The sequence below is a fragment of the Manacus candei genome, unplaced genomic scaffold (genome assembly GCF_025592945.1).
Source record: "Manacus candei isolate 608988 ecotype Guabito, Panama unplaced genomic scaffold, ASM2559294v1 h1tg000050l, whole genome shotgun sequence".
NCBI lineage: Eukaryota > Metazoa > Chordata > Aves > Passeriformes > Pipridae > Manacus > Manacus candei.
Window position 1 is genome coordinate 8,947,483 of NW_026138098.1, and position 13,375 is coordinate 8,960,857.

The 13,375-nt window shown below is 35.9% G+C and overlaps 1 protein-coding gene across 1 annotated transcript in view; it reads right to left on the reverse strand.

The window, feature by feature from the left end:
• Positions 1 to 13,375, reverse strand: part of NHLRC2 (NHL repeat containing 2) — a 32,346-nt gene that overhangs the window by 8,055 nt on the left and 10,916 nt on the right. Inside the window, exons 6-10 of the mRNA XM_051799936.1 lie at positions 4,699 to 4,798; positions 4,041 to 4,272; positions 3,505 to 3,627; positions 2,243 to 2,452; positions 955 to 1,180 (exon numbers count right to left, since the gene is read on the reverse strand). Of these exons, the coding sequence (XP_051655896.1) occupies positions 955 to 1,180; positions 2,243 to 2,452; positions 3,505 to 3,627; positions 4,041 to 4,272; positions 4,699 to 4,798 (891 nt within the window). The remainder of the gene's footprint in view (positions 1 to 954; positions 1,181 to 2,242; positions 2,453 to 3,504; positions 3,628 to 4,040; positions 4,273 to 4,698; positions 4,799 to 13,375) is intronic.

Below are 13,375 nucleotides of genomic sequence, written 5' to 3' on the forward strand. Positions count from 1 at the left end.
GTGCAATATAGCAATGCTCAGACTGACTGTGAGAACAAAACTCGAGTTTTATATTACTTAAATATTTGAGAGCACATGAACTGAAAAATGACTTGCACAATACATACACTTAACTCACTGCATTGTACTCTGTATTCTACTGTGAGATGGATGAAGTGCTCTTATTGGCTTTTTAGAAAATACCTAAAAGTTGGCTCTAGAATTTATGAGCTTGAAAAGACAAATTTCACTTGCTTACATTTCCAATTTTTACTAACCCTTGAAGCCATCACATATATCTTTACTTCGACAATATTTGGAGATTCTGTAGGCTAAAAAGTATGCCAACTCTCCTGGAAACAGCCTATTTGTACCCCAAAATCACAAACTGGGATAAGAAACTACATTAAATCATAAGGCATATAAACACACTGCAGTGTCTGTATAGTATTTTACAAGTATAATTATGCAAATATGAATTATAAGAAAGGAGGTTCAAAGTGGTTAGGTATAAATGTATCTCAAATACCTTCTGGAAGAGACAAGAGCCAAAAAAAAGGAATTTCTTTCAGGAATATGCTTTATCTTCATGGTAAGCTTTCTCTCAGAAACAGACAGTAGGTCTGGAATGAGCTGTACATAGAGACAAAGGGCAAGCACCGAAGGGGATCAGTACCTTTTCAAGCCCTTTTTGGCAGCTCATTCCAAGGAAGTTTAAAAAACATAAAATAATGCAGCATTTAATACTTCAAGCCCAAGCAGTCTAACCGGTGTTCGCTTTTTCTAATATTTGCACTCCAGCTGTTAAATGTATCAACTCTAAATACCACGTATTGCATCACAAGGTCAAATGTGAACACGGGACTGTGAGGGACATCTTGATTCATCAGACTGAGATCCCCTGTACTGCAGGACAAGATGATGTAACCCTATCTTAACTACTCCTGTTCAACTGATAAAACATAGGCATGCTACCTTCTGCTGTGATAAACCAGGAATTGGGGGCTTCTTCATTCAGTTTTGAATCTGGAGGAAGAGTCAAGTTTAGTAAGAACTGAATTGTCTGGCCAGGAGCTACAGTTACTGCAGGAAGTTGAACATTTGGTGCGGATTTAGGCAGTTTTGGAAGGTTTGTTATTTTATCCTTTTGTACAGGCAGGTTATCTGGAACATCACATGCTTCTGGCTTCAGGATAGGTAACTATAAGAAGAAATCAAGCAAAATATTTATTTTTATTTGTACTGAAAGCAAATGGGCTTTCACAATACAATTACAGTTTCAAAGCTGACAAGGACAGGGAAAAATGACACATGATATTATGGTTATTGGCCTAAAACTTTCTGACAGAGTGCAATAATACTACAAAAACAAAATGAAGGATGAAATGTTTTTTTAAAATGAAAACCCCCCCTGATTTATCCAAATAAAAGCAATATTTACTATTAAAACCCCAAAATCCGTAACTACTTTAGAGTATCCCTTAATTTAACATTTTAACAGTTGCATTACATTTTTACTTGAAATAAAATGTAAAGGTGTTTTCTTCTAATCTGGTGGTAAACTGCATGCTTTGGTAGTAAAATCCAAGATTTTAACTATGCAGATTGCACAGTAAAGTAGAGGGGAGTTTCCCAGAAAAGCCACCAACACGTTATATGATAGGAAAATTTAAACACACATTAAGACTATGTACTATTAAACACAAGGACCATTATATCATAGACATACATATGTATGTCTATATATTTGAAAAAATCATTATGACATAGTGCCAGTGTAAGATGGAGAGGAGCACAGTTTTTTTTTTAGAAGCAAATACGGCAGTGCTCAATTATGACAGTGGTTTTGATTTGACAATTTGGAAGCCCACTATGTATCCTGCTTCAAGTCACTGACCTCCCAGAATCATCTCTTACAGTTTAATTACAGGTCTTGGTAATTGATTTCAACTTCCAATTTTTATAAAGTGCTCATGAAATGCTTTTCATACTGAAAAACTGGGCTGTACTTTTTAATAACTCATATTTCTGTGTTACTCTTTTCTAGAGGATCGTCACTTTCTGCTTTCATTCAAAAGCTGCCTTTCCAAAGACCAAAGCTTTCAACAGTCCTGCTAATGGACAATGTTTATCTGCCTGATCATCACAGAATACTCTGTGAATATAGCTACTGTACCCAAAGTTAGCTATATCATTTTTATACCACTTGCTAAACTTATATCAAGGAACACCATTATCAGCCGGTTTAATAAATATTACTTGCCAAGGAAAGAATTTTTGTTTCCAAGTCCAGCACTTTAATCTGATGATTATTTGTGTCTGCAACATACATCAAGCGGCCATTGTCTTCAACACACAAACCTCCTGGCTCATTAAAAGATGACTGTGTAAAGGTGGAACCAACAACATTGCCTGCTTCTCCTGTGCCTGCCAGGGTAGCACAGTTCTTCATCTTGGGATCTACAACCTTAATCTAAGACAAACAAAGACACAAAAAAACTTCACTGAAAAAAACCCAGCAGTATTTAAAAGTTCTGTATTATCTTATGTCTCACATTTTCAGAAGATAGCACTAACTTTTGATTACCTTAACTGTGCATCCTGGAGTTATCATTCTTTAACAAGTGACATGTCCCATCTTCTGCCCTCCCCATTCCCTGATGGACTTTACTTCTTCCTTTGGTCTTCATTCAGTGTTCCTTTCCCTAATTTCAAAGGTATCTACCTCTCTAATATAAAATGGTTTGTTTTTCTAATGTTTTTTTGCCCATCTGGAAACATGTGCGAAACAGTAGATGTATAACAAAATTGGCAGGCTAACTTCTAGATTATTTTTCTTCTAAAAAGAAATGTATTTTGTTTCTTAAAGTAGTAACAAAAAGTTTATAATGTTTTATACAATATCTAAAACAAAATATCATTTGCTACATAAATTTTGATAAGCGGTTAGTGTTATATACCTTATTCCTCAAACTAAACTAATTACTTGTCTTTTAATACATATAATCAGTGTACAGTTTTAGACATGAGTGATTACAAAACATCACATAAGAACAATCATAAAAAACAATCTTGCTTATCTCAGAGTTCCATGGAGGCAACTCACAATACTTCTCAAAACTTGGGTGGCTTTTTTAAGGGAAAAGCAAGTCCTCTTGTTCTCTCAGTTTTATCAAACCTGCAGCATTCTTTACTAAGCACTCCTAGCTCTTTTATTCTACTTCAGAATCTTTGGGAAGACACAAGCAAAGAGTCTTTAGTCTGAACTGTAACTTGGCACTTTAAATTCATCTCCCCCAAGAGACCATCACATCAACACAAAAGAATGTGACAGCAAACAATGGTAAATAAAAGGACCCATAGGGAAGGAAGGAAGGAAGGAAAGAAAAAGAACCCACAAAGAAACTCATATAATTAGTTTCCTCAGCTTAACAGAAACAAGCACAATCATTGTATGTTACTAAACAATTCTTCATAGTAATACAAATTCCAATGTCTGTATATAACAAGTTACTATATGCTTACCTTGTGATTATAGGAATCTGCCACATAGAGCAGCTTTCTTTTCTTGTCCCATGTTACTCCTAAGGGATGCTGCAGCTTTGCATTTATGCCCGCTCCATCCACATCACCAAAGGCAAACAAATTCTGAAAACGTGTTTTATTTAATTAATACACTAGATTATTCAATGTTGACATGAATGTAAATGATTGTAATTAAATGGAAATTCACTGACTTTAAATAAAAAAATCAAGACAATTTTAAAACAAGGATATTAAAAACTGGGAAGTGTGGATGCTAACCATGGAAATGAAAACTCTCACATCTAAGTTATAAATATGAATCCAGCTGGTTTAATGATGCTCAATTAAATTGGCTATTTTAAATATAACTACTACAACCTGAGCATCACAACTGGCACACATTTGCATTCCAAGCAGTGAAGTTAAGAAATTGATGGCCACGGAAACTGATTTACCCTCTCACCCCAAAAGTGGTTCCTCCAGGTCAGGCTTGAGGAATATTAGTAGGGCAGTGTGGGGAAGTTTGAAGTGATTACCAATGGATCTCTCTCTCCTCCTACAAGGTGCTTCACCGCTCCATCCTTCAGCGAGACGGTTCGCACGGTGCTGCTCTCGCTGTCCGCCACAAACAGGCAGTTCCAGGGATCCTCGGGAGCCAGGGACAGCCCCGAAGGCTGGGCAAAGCCTGCCTTGTGTGGGTATGCATTGTTCCTGTTCTCCTCATTTCCACTCCCAGCAAATCGAAGGCAGACTCCTTTCTTTAAATCACTAAAGGAAAATAGGGCCCAATTTCAATACTGAGTCTGAAATATCTCGGACATTATGCATAAATAGAAGCTACATTTGTGAGTTATAAAACCAACTGTACTGCAGCACACGGAATCATTCAATGCTTTTGTGCTAACTTTTATGTCACTTCAGTATATCATTCATTACTAGGTAACTTGGCAAATGCAAGGAAAAGTAGCATTCAATTATATGAATGCACCTTACCAAGTCACAGCTGTATAGCAAAAGCAGTATCTTTAATTTCATCCAACAGATGTGGGGAAAAGCAGGCAGACTTTAAAGCACACACGCTTTTAAACTATTAAACTATTTTTAGTTTCATTTGATTATCTCTCTCTTTGGGGTTTGAAAGCTGTTTATCACGACAAACAGCAATTTCACATGTCTCTTAGCATGGTCGCTTACCTTCCCTTTGGTAGTTTTCCATCTTCCAACATCAGTGCCCATATCTGATGGGTGCCTGCCATTGCTATCCATAAAACATCATCTTCCTGGGTTCCTGAAGCTTTTAAAAAGGGATGTATAAAGCCAGATGAAAAAAAAAACATTTTGGAATTGTTTTATAAAACAAACAAGTCATCAAACCATCCCTGCTATCCTCCTACTCCAGCTCATCTTTTGCCATGGGGAAGAAAATAAAAACCCAACCAAAAAAACAGAGTAAGAGAAATAGAGAGAACGTCTTTCATCTACCAAAACCTGCTATTTTTCTTCTGGTTTTTTTTCCAGGGCTATAAAGATAGTGGTTTTAATATCCCTACCTGATAAAGGCAATGTTTCAAATGGGATTTGCTCTTTGCAACATTTTGCTATTGTGTCTGTTTCACCTGTTATTTTTTGATTCATACCAGCCAACAATAAGTACATATCTTTCCTAAGCATGGCTTTGGGGAGTGCAATCTTGAGGTTTTTTACTACACTAGTGACAAAATTATATACTCCAAAAAACTACTGGCAGTTTTTTTACAGGTTTTGAAAGAAAATCTTAATGAACAGAAGGGTGACATTCAAAAACTGCATTAAAATGGGGACACTATTATCTTTCTAACAAGCCCCATCTAGTCAGAGAAGACATAAACATGTTTTTTCTAATTGAACGTATCAGGTATTGCAATAACCATTAGCCACTCAGCAGAAAAATACCTTCATGTTGCTCACAGAAACTTTTTATTCACATGAATTTACGAAGCATTAAGTATCTCACAGCTGTTCCTGAAAATAACCTCATGGATAAACTTCCCCCCACCAAATATTTCGGAGTTTCAAAATAAAAGCAATGTTATGTGAAATGCTTGCAAGCACTTTCAACCTGAGAAGTTAGTCCAAAAAAATGAAATTACCACCATTCTCCCAACTGAGATCCTGCTGTTTTTCTTCTAATCATAAATCTTTCCTACACTACACACTGCAAGAAGGGGAAAAAAAGCATCCTTCTGTCTCCAGATCAATTTTCTTATACTGTGAGCTCTCTGCAGAATAGAAGTGGTATGATTTTACTGTAGTTTATCTTCAGCCTTTTCAGTTTCTTGGATCAAGATACAAGTTTCCAAGACTGTTATCAAAGTAACTCCGGTGACTCTTTCCTGCACCCTGTTTTTACATAAACTAGAGCTCCAAAATTAAAAGTCAAATTTGCAAAGTACCTAAAAGCTTTTTTTTGAGCAAAAAAGGTTTGAAAAATGAGTTGCAAAACATACAGTTTATGAGTTACCAGAAATGCTACCAAGATTCCAACAGTGCCAAAAACACTCCAATAATAAAAACCCAGAACAACACCTCCCTGCCCAAAAAATCACTTGATTAGAGTTTGTTTCTAAGAGATTTAAATTGAGAAAACAGCCTATGAGATCATTTCACTACTTTCTATACAGTAAATGCCCAGATTTAGGATTTTACATTTCCATTATGCATATCTTGCACTTTTCAGATGTTACTATTCTAAGTACTCCAGAATGAAAAATGTTAAAATCACTGGTCTATTCACAAAGTGAGCTTTTTTATCTTCCTATGCTGGGCAATTCATTCTGAGGAATCTCAAAGAGTGCTTTGTTAATTATTTAATATTCACTTTATCCACCAATTATATGAAGGAGTAAGACTTGAACTGTTCCATCCATCTATCCAATTCACTAATACCATACACTGAGAACTCCCTTGTGACAGCTACGTGTTGAAAAATTGAAAAGGTTTCTTACTCTAATTCTACACACTAAAAGATCTCTCAAATATAAGGAAAAAGTATCGATATCAAATTCAAATTTTACTGAATATGTAAGATGGATAAAGATCTTTTCTTCAACTAGAGAACAAGGCAGTAAAAACAAGTAAGAGCTCCATAACCATCATAAATTTTAACTCAACTTTCTACTGGATGGCCATTAGAACAAAGAGAATGGATACAAGCATGGAAACTGCACGAGCATACTCAACTGTGGAAAATATGTCAGAGCTTTAATAAAAAAAAATTATATAAAACCATAAAAGTAAAACTAATGCTTATAGCTGCACAACTAAGGTATTTTATCATACAGTGGTCCTCACACTACATATTTCAATGCTTTATGTTCTGAAACAAAAGAGAGAAAAACTTTTTCTTTTAGGATAGAGTAGTTTGAGGACGTCACCACTGCTTGTTATCCTTGTGCTGGTCTTGCAGGAGAAGCGGGCGAGGGAGAACCAGCATGTAAAATTATGGTAATGCCATCATTATCATAACTCCTTATCATCCCTGAATGGAAAGAATTTATTTTTAAAGAACTTATTATAAAACAACATAAAAGAACAAAGCAATTCTTTTACATTTATTCAATTAAGCACTACATTCCAACCTATCTTGAGCTGTTTTAAAAATCCAGTGTAGTTTCTCCTTATTAGGGTATGTGCTTTCTTATCTTTAGTGCTGCCTGTATCAAAGTGAGGTATGGCTTGCAAATGTGATATACTTATGTTACAAACATTCACTAATATTGAACCAGAGCTCTGAATGCACCAGTATTCCACATCACATGATACTTCAGCAATTATATGATGTTTCAGCTCCTGAATGTGCCTCTGCTATACATCTGTGTTTTAAGAATTCCCATTCCTGTCTGTATACATGCACAATTTCAAACAGTAACACTGCTGACTATTAACGGTGAGTCAATCTGAATGCACAGAAATGATTTTGTTTTGCACCAGCCAACAGCAACATCTGTTTGAAGGGATTCCATTCCCAGGACTGCCCACACTTCCAGCTTCCCTATCTGGGGACTGCATGCTTGCTTCCAGTCTGGGAATTAAAAGCCTGGGAATCAAAGTTACATTTTGGGGCTGGCACCACTGACATTTTCTAAATAGACTGAAGTCTGAAAATATTACTCCTGTCTACTAATTTTATCTTTAAAGGAAAAAAAAAAGCCAACAAGGAAGAAATTTGTTGGTATGCTCATCCCCTGCAAATTCTCAAGGAGCAAAAGGGGCTATACAACACCCAGACAGGCACACTGCCTCTGTGCTCAGTGAATGCACATCTCACCTTCTCTTAAGTCAAGGAAGTTTAGCAAATTAAATGCAAATCTGACTCACAGAACAACTAGAGAATCGTCATTCTTCTTCAGTGAGACAGACACCAAAGCCCTAAAGGCATGCTTTTGCACTGGAAGTCTGGACTGTTACAAGCACACATCATCCTTTTCGGACAACTAAAATTAATTTTCTTTTTTTTCCTGTGCTTTCATATTGTGCTGCATCGTGCAAACAGCATAACCCTTTATGAAATAAAATGCTTCTGGAATTTTCCTCCCTAATTAACATACCTTCTCTCTCACTAAGGGAAATTCTTGGACATAGATATCAAGGGGATGTCATAAAATGGGAGATAACAGGGAGATAAAAATGATGACTATAATTAATATTTTTTATTTCTTTCAAAAGTTTTCTAACTCAGGCCTTCTAGCTGTAATGGCAGTAAATATTTTTAAAAAAATCCAAAGCAGAAGAGACTGCATTTGTAAACATGAAAGAACAAATTTGGATTATTTAGTGTTGGGATACATCACTATAACTACTAAAAAGAAAGTTAAGTCTTGTTATGTGTTTTACTCATTCCTAATTAAGTACAGTAAACACATACACTTGACAGTACTTCAGCACCACAGTCTCCCTTGACTTCCAACACCCACATTCCACATTCACAAGCACTTTCAGCATCAAATGGTAACAGTTAAAAAATGTGTCTCGTTCTGACTTCAGCACGCCTGACAAAGCCTCTCCATGACTTGCTAAGGATGTTTATTTTCAACAGTTTTGCATCTGGAATTTTGCAGTAAAAACTGTATCTGATATCTCAACTAGTCTTTAGAAATCTGATTTGCAATTTTAGCTTCTTTATCATGAGCATACATTTAATTCATAGAACAAGACTATAGACTTGGAACAAAAAGAATGAGAACTATAACTCCAGGTACAAAATATCATAATTTTTTTACAGTTTCAGGTCATAGACTTCAGAATTATTCTAAGTTTGACAACTGTTAAGATGGCAACTCTGCTAATCCAAATGCTTCTTTTTACTGCAGAAAGTAATCCTCATCATCATGCATTTTGTCAAGATGTAGATAAATCCATCTTAGAAAAGTAGTCTGTCAAACTAAATTGTGAGATTACTGTTGAATATCGAGTCACAACTCACATTAAACCCTTTCATTAAGACTTTGGTCTTCGTATATCAAAGGCATGTTTATACTGAAATACTAACATAGGTACCTAATTTCTTGATCTGTTTCTATGGTGAACATGTGAAATACTAACAACTTTTGTTGCTATTACTATACCACAAACTCTGTAATCTCTTAAGTTTTGGTTCAGAATACAGAGCATTCAGTCAACAGTTTAACTCGGTTCCTGTAGAGATAAATTCTTTTGGGCAGATCACACAAAAAGCTACTAGTTCCAAAAGTTTCTCTCTCCTCAGTTTTGTCCCCAATGCTTAAAGGAAAAAAAAACCCCAACCCAGTACAGAACCCGTTCATAAATTTGTTAGGATATGTTAAATCTATTTGTCCCTCTCTGTGATTTTGTCAACAGTATGAGCGGGTTGACCCACTCAGACAATGTGCAGAAGAAGATGCACTTCAGAAGTCCCCCCAAAACAAGGTACTGCTTCACTGCAGTCCTGCACTGACTTCTTAATTTCATATTTCTCAAAAGACTTTTTCACCTTAAACAGTTTTTACAAAGAAATAAAACCTTACTACAAATCTTTCACTTTACTTCGGCCCTATCTTTACCGAAGTTATTTCTTCTTTGAAATTTCAAGAATTTAAAATAAAAAATAATTGTTATTTACAAGTAATTTAGGATCCCACTCAAGAAGACATGTTCAGACATAAACAGTTCATGTACAGTCTGAGCTCACCCAGGAAGTGCTAATTGCTTACTGCTTAAGTGACTATTGTTTTGGGGTTTTTTTGGTAAAATTAGGGAAGAATCACCATGAGTAATTCAGAAAAAAAAAAAAAGAAAAAAAGAGTGTTTGTTCTGGAATGCAGTGGTACTGAATAATCCTCTAGCAGAAACACAGAGAGGAAAAAAAAAATCTTACATACTTTTGCCTTTTAAGGGCTATAAAAATTGTACCAGTGTGATAAGGTACTGTACTTTCATTTAAATAATATCTATGTAAAACTTAAATTGACGTAAAAATTTCCAGCTGGTTTAGTGAAAACATGGTCAATACTGTACTTGGGAGTGTCTATAAATACATTACAATCATGCAATTTAAGACCAGATTTTGGAATGCGAAACACACGGTTATGTCACCAAGCACAAGTCATTGTCCTGTTCCTCTCAGCAAGAATGCAGCTATCAAGAACATTTCATGCTCAAATCAACTGTGCATTAAAGTATCACTTGCTTTCAACACCCACTAAATAAAAATAGAAGGGGACAACAGAGAAAGCTAAAAAAGCACACAGTAATTTCATAATGTATTTTTAAGCTGCTGGCCCTCCCCTTCTATTTCCCGCACAATCTCTGTCAATGCAAATTTCAGCACCATCCTCAATAAAGCCAGAATTTAATCCATGGAGTTCATTCAAGAATTTTAATGGGAGGGCAAAACACAAGCTCACAACTAAAGAAATAAAAGAGATGACAAGGAAGAATACTGTCTGTCTGAATCCTACCATGTGTTTTTTGTCTCCATTAACTCTCCTGCCTTAAAGGGGGACATTTGTGCCAACTTTCTTTTAAATGGTGTTTCACACTCAATCTCTTTGTCTCAGACTTCAGCATTTGTAAAAAATGGGGCAACAAAACCCTACTTATGAAAATACTAGGCAGATGCTTAAAAGCACGCCACTTATACAACAAATACTAATTTGTTCCAAATACTAACCTATTCACATCCTCATAAAGCTATTCTCACAATTTTTAATTTCTCAACAAACTATATATTAAAAATTTAAACAAACAATGAAGTCTTTTATTTGATTAATATATATACTCTAAACTGTATATAGGAGTAACCTCAAGAAATATCAGCGATACAGGAAAAAAATTTCTTTAGGAAATTAGTAGTTAACCTTTCCTCTTTGAGACTTAAAAAAAGGTCAGCAGTAGTACATAACCAGCTTAAACATTTAAACTTCCTTTTTTTTTCCCCTTTCATGTTCTTGATAACATGGCTCTGCACACTGAAAGGAAACTCAGAAACATCGCTTGTTTAAAAATTATAAAATCCATATTAAAAAACTCAACTATAAATCTATCTTCTGGAAAGAAAAAAATGCCTCCTGCACACAGTTTCAGCTACACAGATCTAAGGAAAATGGGAAAGTATGCTACTATTTCCCATAGGCTAACCAGTTAACACAAAAGTCAAACTTTTAAAATTTGTCATAATGAACCTAAGTTGTTGAAGTGGACGTTACCTCCTGCAATTTGCACAGAGATAGATATAAGCATATGTAAAAAAAGGATATTGCTGTGTGGATGCAAACAGAAGTAATTTTTTAAACTCTTATTAATTACTTCACCCATCCAGATGCCTAAATAGACACTGGCATAGCAGTTTTAGCATTGACAACAGGGTATCCAGTTGTAGGACAGCACTCTGAGAGGCACAAATGCATCCTTTAATATACTGGAGAGTAACAGAAGATCCCATTAGGCTCAAGCAATTTGCAACTTTGCAATCTGCAACTCAACAATACAGCTCTGACAAATACTGCTGCATTGTTGACAAATTATTTTGATGTTTGGCAACAAACTTAAAGAAATCACCGCAACTCATGACAGTAAAAAATGCTTGTTCAAAAATGCACTGCAAACTATTAAATCAAAAAACTCCTGGTTCCTCATGCTCTGGGACAGACTCCTGTTTGCATTCTACTCAGTATAACTCTCCATTTTGACAACTCTCTCCGGTTATTGTTTTCTAAAGAATTTTGTATTGCCATTACAGTAATCTATATTTTTCCCCATTTTATCTATTTGGCTCATTATCGTCTCAAAAAAAAAAAATACTTTAAATTGATTTAATCTCTTCTTAACTGACAGTTTATATTATATTTTGCAGCAATCTAAACAGAAAACTGACTAGTAGGTTCTACCTGAAGATGAGAAAACTCTACACTGGTCTGAACAGAGTACATTCTGAAGATGTGATTTTTATGCAAATGCTTATTAAAATTCAGCAGTGTTAAACAGTGCAGATGATTAATCTTCTACAGCTGATTAACTCAGTAAGTATAATGTTCATGTTGATAACAATTATCATATCAATTAACATTTAACAAGCAGAGTTTTCAAAAAGTATCAACATATATTCAGTTACTGGTAGAAGCAGAAGAGAGCACCACAAAAATTAAAAGTAAAATTATAGAATACTTCGAATAGTTCTGTTAACCAGCTCAAGTTTTTGAAACGCTAATCAGTTATTAGTCTCTTTGCTGATTCACGAAACAGCTCTGCAATAACATCCCACAGGGATCAGTTTTCTGGTTCAAGATCTCCTGAAAACCATACCATCTACTCGTACAAGTCTACTGGTTCACAAAAGGAAAATCAGATTGAAGGAGATTCACCAAAATTCACGCCTGCATTAATAGCAACGTGCACCCAGTGAGACTGTCTTTCAGGTATTCCTCCTTCCTCTTGCATGCTGACAAAACCTTTGAAAAAAGGCTTTTTTGGGGGGGTAGAAGACATGTTAATAAAAGCGTTTATTAAATTTATCCTAGTTGCTTAAGTACTCAAGGCTGCTGGTGGTACTCTGTCCGTACTGACAATGTATTTGTACCAGATCTCTACACTATCAGCATTTATGAACAAGCTCCCTGGACCTGCTGGAACAAGGCCAGAGGAGGCCACAAGGATGACCAGAAGGCTGGAGCACCTCTGCTATGAAGACAGGTTGAAAGAGTTGGGGTTGTTCAGCCTGAAGAGGGGAAGACTCTGGGAGACTTTAGAGCACCTTCTAATACCTAAAGGGACTTACAAGAGAGCTGGACAGGGACTTTGGACAAGGGCGTGGAGTGACAGGACAAGGGGGAATGGCTTCAAACTGAAAGAGGGCAGGTTTAGATTAGATATTAGGAAGAAATTCTTTACTGTGAGGGTGGTGAGGCCCTGGCACAAGTTGCCAGTGTGGATACCCCATCTCTGGAATTGTTCAAGGCCCAGCTGGACAGGGCTTTGAGCAACCTGGCCTAATGGAAGTTATCCATGCCCACAGCAGGAGGTTGGAACTAGATGGACTTTAAAGCCTATTTCAACCCAAACCACTCTAGGATTCTATGTTCCCTTAATCCTAGTATGAACATGTCTTCCTCATAACTGACCCAAGATTTTAACAAATGCTTGCATGTCAATAAAATGTTATAATTTACTACACTTGCAAAGACCTCTGTTCAAGGTATTAGTAAATCATGCTACTTCCCCACCCCATTCGAGAAATCTGAATATTGAAAGTCAACTTTTTATGCCTGAAATAACGACCCAATGGTTTTATGCCCCCTTTAAGCATTGTTCTGTCATTGTTAAGAAACTGGCATCTGCAACTTTTAAATTAAACTGAAATGGAAACAGGAGAAAACTG